At 38.5% G+C, this 7,761-nt stretch overlaps 1 protein-coding gene across 4 annotated transcripts in view; it reads left to right on the top strand.

The window, feature by feature from the left end:
• LOC114052384 (acyl-coenzyme A synthetase ACSM5, mitochondrial-like) overlaps positions 1–7,761 on the top strand; it is a 66,364-nt gene that overhangs the window by 46,012 nt on the left and 12,591 nt on the right. For 3 of the 4 annotated variants that reach the window (XM_027874962.1, XM_027874959.1, XM_027874961.1), the window contains 3 exons: positions 1,757–1,900; positions 4,912–5,065; positions 7,651–7,730. In XM_027874962.1, coding sequence (XP_027730763.1) covers positions 1,757–1,900; positions 4,912–5,065; positions 7,651–7,730 — 378 coding nt within the window. The remainder of the gene's footprint in view (positions 1–1,756; positions 1,901–4,911; positions 5,066–7,650; positions 7,731–7,761) is intronic. The other variant, XM_027874963.1, reaches the window with a different exon arrangement.

The raw sequence follows: 7,761 nt of genomic DNA, 5'->3' as shown, positions 1-7,761 counted from the left end.
GAGAGAGAGAGAGAGAGAGAGAGAGAGAGAGAGAGAGAGAGAGAGAGAGAGAGCCTTTCTGTCTCTCTTTGACTCCTTTGTGACATACACCCAATAGGTCAAAAGATATGAGTTTGGTAATTTTCTCCCCCAAAACCAACAATCCCCCCCAGAATAATTGGATCAATTTACACTTCCATCTACAGTAAATAGTGTATCTAAGGTTTGCTCTAAATCATTAATAATAAAAAAATGCAAATAAAAAAACTTTAAGGTTTTATACCATACCCAGAAAATTGGCAAAGATTAAAAAATATAGAAATCATATATGTTGGAGGGGCTAGGGGAAAACAGGCATACAGGTACACTGTTGGTAGAGCTGAGAATTAGTTGAATCATGCTGCAAGAACAGTTTAGAATTATGTTTTTTTTAAAAAGGAGACTAAAATATAGCCACATTCTTTTACCCAAAGATCCAAAGATGACTAGTAATGTGCTACTAGTCATATACCCCAAGGAAGTTCAAACAGAAATATATGCCTAAAAGTATTTAATATGTACATTATATATAAGATATATTTTATATCATAAAATTTATATTTTATGGGGAAAATATATCCCATATATACCAAAATATTCATAACACCATTTTATGTGGTAGCAAAGGATTAGAACCAAAGTTTATGCCCATAAACTGGGAAATAACAAAACAAATTGTAGTACAAATATAAAGGAATATTGCTATGCCATAAGAAATGATGAATATGAAGAACTCAGAGAAGCATACAGAGACACATGAATTGGTACAGAATAAAGTAAGCAGACCCTCCAAAAAAAAAAAAACAACATACACCATGATGACAATAATGTACATGGAAAGACTGAATATTGTGTAATTATAATGACCAAGCTTGGCTCCAAAAAAGAGACAAGAAGGTAAATCCCCCTCTTTTGCTTGCACAGGGTAGTAGACCCTGTAGTGGTTGTAGTTGTGGAACATTATAACATATAATGTCAGACTTAATTGATGTGGTAGTTAGTTTGACTCAACTGCTTTTCCCCCCCTGTATTTATTCTTTGCTACAAGGGATGAATTACAGGGAAGAGTATGGGCAAGGGATATATTTGAAAATGAATATGATATGAAAACAAAACATATCAATACAAACTAAAACTTTATGAAAGAAAAAAATTGGATGGAGCAGTGAACTCATATAAGAGAACAGTGAGAAAGAAGGCTGGAGTGCTATGGGGCAGAGATTGTAGGTGTTCCCTGAAGAATACTTTGTCTCTCCAGAGTCACCATGTCTCCTCTGCAGCCGAAATTAAACTTGGAGATTGTATCAATACTGAGAACTTATGAACTCATCCCACCTCAGGGGGATAATTTAAAATATAAATCTTATTGTCAATTTTTTATTTTTAAGATACAGTTCAGCCTATTGTGGGGAGATGATCAAAGATCTTCTACTGTTATCATAACTCTAGTCAAAGGAGGAATGAAATTTCTATATATGGCCTGTTTGCACAAAAAGCTGGTGGATGGAAACTTCTACCCAAAGGGAGGTCTTAGTGTTGAACAGAAATATGATCTAACCTTAGGAATCAAAGTGATCTTTCAGGGAAAACATGGCTCTATTATAGGTTCATATTACTAAGTACCCAGAGCTCACATCCTCCAAGGTTTGTGTAACAAATAGTTTTAAATTACCTGAGAGAAGAAGGGAGAGTTATGGTAAATTTGCATGAATATACGTGTTTGTTCTTTTTTTTTTAGGGTGGCACCTGAAGAACATAACTGTGTAAGGACTAGGAGTCAGGACCCATTGGTCATCTACTTCACCAGTGGCACCACAGGTTCACCCAAGATGCTGGAACATACCCAAGTCAGCTATGGATTGGGCTTTGCCACCTCTGCAAGGTATAGTGGAGGATGTATTGGCAGCTGAACATCAGAGTAGCAACAACCCCAGTGATAGCTTAGTTGAAATCACCAGTTTGTGCTAGGTTAACAATTCTGTGGTAGAGTGGAGGTGGAGGGAGAGAAACACGGGATTGGAAGTGGGAAGACCTAGGTTTATATCCCATCTCTGATACTTCCTACTTACATAACCTTGGGCAATTCACTTAATTTCCCCTGGGTATCAGTTTACTTATTTTTAAAAATAAGGAAGTTAGACAAGATGATTTCTGAAGTCCCTTCCAGTGCTAGATCTGTAATGATATTAAAAAAAAAAAGTCTCCAAATCTGCAAAAGGCAATAAAACTGGAAGGAAGACTTACTTGAAAGGGTGAAAAGGAAGACCAATGTGAGCCACTGTTAGGTAGATGCTGACAACAGTGTGACAGTGGTCCCAAAGTCCACAGTCTCTTAGGGAGGAGTCATCTTGCAAATAATTTTCATCATACTGACCATTAGATTCTCCAGGGTGGTCTAGTTCAACTTTTTTAGTCCTCGTGGCCTGTATTTGAGATATCTTGGACCTCTATAGGGCTATTTTTTTTGTTACTTAGTATGGTATCCTTGTTCACACATTCTTCTTCTTGTTGGACCAGTTATATCAGTTCTTAGAAGTTTGTTCACACAGACATAGATGAATTAATGGCAAAACATCCTGAACAGTCTCCTTGAGTGCTTGAGATAGCCTCATGTGGCTCATAGGCCCTGGCTTCCTGATCATGGCTCTCTGCAGCAGCCTCTTCATCCTTAACACAAAGCCAGAGACATCTCTCCCTCTCTTGTAGTTACAGAAACTTCACACAGTTATCTTTGGAATTCTCCCCAATACCAAACTGACTATTCAGCATTCACATATATTCAAATGCTATAGCCTTGGACCAATGTATTATTAATGTACATACAGTGTCACAAATAGATCCACTATGCCATTCTAATAATTAGCCAAGATTATTAGAGACATCATCTGTCTTTCTGCTTCAGCCCCATGCCACCTTTGAATCACACCTGTGGCATGTAACTAACAACTAGGATTCAAAATTTTAAAAATTCAAAATGTTCCTCATTAGATAGCTAGAGATGCTCCTCTGAAATGGACCATAGTTTTTCATATTGAATAACAGAGCTGGTGAAGAAGAAGGAGAAGTACAAGAACAAGAACAAGAAGAATTAGCACTTTACGATTTACAATGTACCTTTCATATGTTATCACAGTTGATCTTCACAACAACCAAGTGTTTAAATGACTTTCCCAGGGTCATATAACTAGTAAGTATCTAAGTTGAATTCCAGTCTTCCTGACTCCAAGTACTGTACCATTTACCTACCTTAGAGGTCAGCTGATAGCTTGCTGTCCCCATCCCTAACTATTTCTACTCCATCCAGTATCACTGGGGATGATGCTATCACTGCACTATGCTGCTGAAGACATCATCCTAGCTGCTGCTCCAAGTGATACTCTGCTTGCCAGCTTGCTTTTTTTTTCTTCATTTCCTCCATCTCTCACAGGAAGGCCTTAAACTTTCTCATTAATCTTGGTCATTGACATCATTAGAGTGTTTACTAAATAATTCCCAAACAGCTGGCTTTTTGATAATGTTAGAATGCATTGCTATTTCAGGAAATATATTGGATAATACTTTACTTTGCCAACAGCATGCTTTTATCACAGCATGTGTAGTATCTTTATCAGCACAATCAGGAATATTTCTATGACCAATAGTCTGCAGTCTGAGTCTGTTCTTGGGCGGGGGGGGGGGGGGAGCATTATCTGAGTACCTGAAAAGATAATGAAGCTATAAAATCCAACCCTCCATCACAATGATACCATAGGATCACAGATTTATACTGGAAAGGACCTAAGGCACCATCAAGCCCAACTTCCTCATTTTACAAATGAGGAAACTGTGACATCTTGGAGAGGTTATGTGACTCACTCAACTTCACACAGATACCAAGTGTCTGAGTCAGGATTTGAGCCCAGTCTAGTGCTTTTTACACCGTTTAAGCAACACTTTAGTGAAGCTTACACACAATAATGTAACACTTATAACCAATCAATTGGTCTGTCCTCTAAAAGTCACATCAGAAAAATGTAGCTATCCAATCAGTCTATTGAGGAGGGGATGAGGTGGGAAGTGAAAAATCCTCAGTGGGGCATTGCAGTATTAGATTATTACCCCCCAAACCCAGAAATCCTAGGTAAGCTCCTAAAATTGAGCCCACTCCCACTCCCTCAGTCATGACCCCTCAAAAACTATCTGATTTTGTGCATATTACCTCAGAAGGTTTACTTAACAAGATTGAGAAGTAGGATGAAGCTAGCCCATATTTATTCTGCATTTCTGACAAATACACAAACACTGTTCTTATTACACAATAACTTTGACCAAGTCAGTTTCTCTGTGTAGAATTCAGTTTTCTCCCTTTTTGGGGGGGAGAAGGAGGATAAATTAAATAATATTTGAAACTCATTTCTAGCTGAAACATGTTGGTGCTTCAGAGCCTATCAACTTTTAAATACTCAATTATTTTCCCCCCAAGATGGTATTAAGCATGGCATGTGGGAGGTCTGATGGGTCAAGATTCCATATGTCTGATGATATGACATTTTTGGCACTCCAAGAGTCATTCACTTGTAGGATTACTCCACAAGTATTTGCTGAACACTCACTGTGCTCCCAGCCCTTCTCTAGCCTCTGAATCTCCTTTTGAGAGATGGAAGGAAAGAAACAATCATTTATTATGTGCCTATTATGTAACCAGTTGGTATTCTAACCACTTTACAAGTATTAACTCATTTTATGTTCACAGCAATACTAGGAAGTAGGTGCTATTATTATTCCCATTTTACAGTTGAGGAAACTAAGACAAATAGAAGTTAATTGCATTGCTCAGGGTCACACAACCAGTAAATGACAGTCTCTACAGCTGTACTGCTGTAAAGCAAACACTCTCTTTTTCTGTGTTGTCAGGAAGTGGACAGATTTATCAGATTCTGACATCTTCTGGAACCCATCTGACACAGGCTGGGTCAAAGCTGCCTGGACTTTCTACTCTACTTGGATAACAGGAGCCTGCCTTTTCATTCACCAGCTGCCAAAAGCTGACACCAATGTGATCTTGAATGTAAAGACAGAAATTACTTTATTTATTGGATTATTGAAATTAGACGAGAAAAAGGAGAGAAAGCATTCAGACTTACTAAGTTGCAGGAGACATGGAAAAAGGCATAAGCAAAGATAAACTGATACCTTGATCTCCATAGAGAAGTGGATAGAGTATTGTATATCCATGGAGACAGGAAGACCTGGCTTTGAATTCTATCTCAGATGCTTGCTAATCTATAAGATGGTGACAATAATATCTATAGTAGCTGCCTCATAGAGTTATTGTGAGGCTTAATATTATGAGATAATATATGTAGATCACTTTACAAACATTAGAAGTCCATGTAAAAGTGAATTATGATGATCCCTAGTCAACACACATTTTAAGTCCCTTTGTAATAATGGTGATAATTTAGTGCTTCAAGGATTCTTGATATGATCAGTGTGAGAATAGCCCTCACTAATGCAAATCCACTCCCTTTCACACCTTGAGCAATGGCTAAGTGAGATACTGATGAAAAATAATTCCATCAACTGGTGGTGAACCCTCGCTAAGCAAGGCTGGTCTTAGGACAGCAAGCACATCTCTCCACCTTGAAACCTTGACAACAAGCTTGCAGCTAAAACCTTTTATATGCATCATCTCCCTCATTGGAAAGTGAACTCCTTGAAACAAGAATTCTCCTACATTTCTATCTGTATCTCCTGTACTTTGCCCACACTAAGCACGTAATTAATATTTTATTCACTTATTCATTCATTGATCTTGGACCTACTTTGAAAGCTTTTACAACTGGCTAGGACCTTCTGGAATTTGTTCCCTGCTGTTGAGAATGAATAGTCACCCCAGCACTATAATGAAGCATCAGAGTAGGAATTCAGTGAAGGAATAATCATAATGAGTCACATTATTATACGGTTTCACTGTTATAAAACATTTGATACATATTATCTCATTTGATGCTCACACTGTGAAAAAGAGAATACAAGTATCTCCATTTTTGGAGAGGGGTGAAGGGAATAAGTACTTATAGAAATATCTACTATGTGCCAGGCACTATGCTAAGCGGTTTTTACAAGTATCTTATTTGATCCTCACAACAATCCTGTGAGGTAGGCACTATTATTATCCTCATTTTGCATTTGTGGAAGCCAAGGCAAACAGAGCTTAAGTGACTTGCTCAGGGTCACACAGCTAGTAAGTGTCTGAGGTCAGATTTGAATTCAGGTCTTTCTAACTCCTTGCCTAGAACTCTGTACACTATACCACCTAACTGTCTCAGATTGTACAGATGAGGAAACTGAGTTATATAAACCACCAAGTATGAAAGAACAGGCTACAGGGCAGCTCGGTGGCGCAGTGGGTAGAGCACCGGCCCTAAAGTCAGGAGGACCTGAGTTCAAATGTGGCCTCAGACCAAACACTTGACATTTACTAGCTGTGTGACCCTAGGCAAGTCACTTAACCTCAATTGCCTAAAAAAAACAAAACAAAACAAAAAAAACCCAGGATAAAATTCTAGTTTTCATTGTCTGAAACTAGAGGATTTTTTTTCCTTTGTGTGAAATTGCCTTTTCAGAGAGGCTTCCTAAAGCCGGTGAGTTTTTAGTCAAGTCTTAAAAAGTAATGAATATGTATTTACAGAGAGGAAAGGGACCGAGGTAAGAGCCAAGATCGGGGATGGGGAACCTGCAGCCTCAAGGCCACATGTGGCTCTCTAGGCACTCAAGTGAGGCCCTTTGACTGAATCCAAACTTCACAGAACAGATCCTTATATTAAGGGGATGGCAGAAAGCAGACCATCCACAGGAAGAATGGAATCAAGGTATAAGAATGTATATCTGTTTTCCTTGGTGAACTCTATTTCCTGTCATTCCACAATTCAAAATGAGTAATTCAAGTAAATTAACTTCAACAAGCATTTATTAAGCACCTACTACATACAAAGCAATGTAGGATCAGATAGTCATATAGAAAAATAGGGTCCTGGGTCTGAAACTTACTGGAAAGTACCTTAAAGACTTTAGTCTTACTGGAAAGTACTTTAGAGATCTAGCCTAACCCAATAGTTTTGAACATAAGAAAAACGAGACCTCAAGGGTAAAATTGACTTGCCAAGGTAACACAGAAAGCTAGAGACAAATGGAACTAGAACATGGGCATCATGTATTCTAGACCACGGTTCTTTCATTAGACCTCCCCACCAAAGGAGTTTCCAGCAAGGAAATATCAGGTTCAATATTTACCTACAATAATCAGAACCCCGACTGACAACTCTCAATTATCCAGGATTAAAGTACCTAATGTGTAGATTCTCAGGTCCTTTGACTGCTACACCTTCTCCTTCCTGTTCTTATGCCTTCCACCCTCCTTAATACATCTTCAAAAAGGGTGGGAAATAAAAACAAAAGCCAACTACATTGCTCCTTAATCAGCAACCCAGAGAAGGTTTTGACAGAAGAGTTGGTACCCACACTGGCTGGATATAGAGAAGGGACCCATCCCAATCATCCTTGCCTCTGGCACCCTGATAAAGATAACCTAGCCATTTTTTCCTTTGGACCCAAGGTTTAGTGACCTTTCAATATTTCCTACCTATTTAGACACTCTGCCAAATGCCAATCACCACCTTCTGTTGTGTTCCAACCATGTTCCAGATGCTTGTACAACATGACTTGACCAGGTAACTCTTTTCCATTCCATATTTATGTGTA

Source organism: Vombatus ursinus, unplaced genomic scaffold (assembly GCF_900497805.2).
Source record: "Vombatus ursinus unplaced genomic scaffold, bare-nosed wombat genome assembly UNPS02014807.1, whole genome shotgun sequence".
Lineage (NCBI taxonomy): Eukaryota > Metazoa > Chordata > Mammalia > Diprotodontia > Vombatidae > Vombatus > Vombatus ursinus.
Note: the sequence above shows the minus strand (reverse complement) of the source record. Positions and strands in the feature narration are given on the sequence as shown.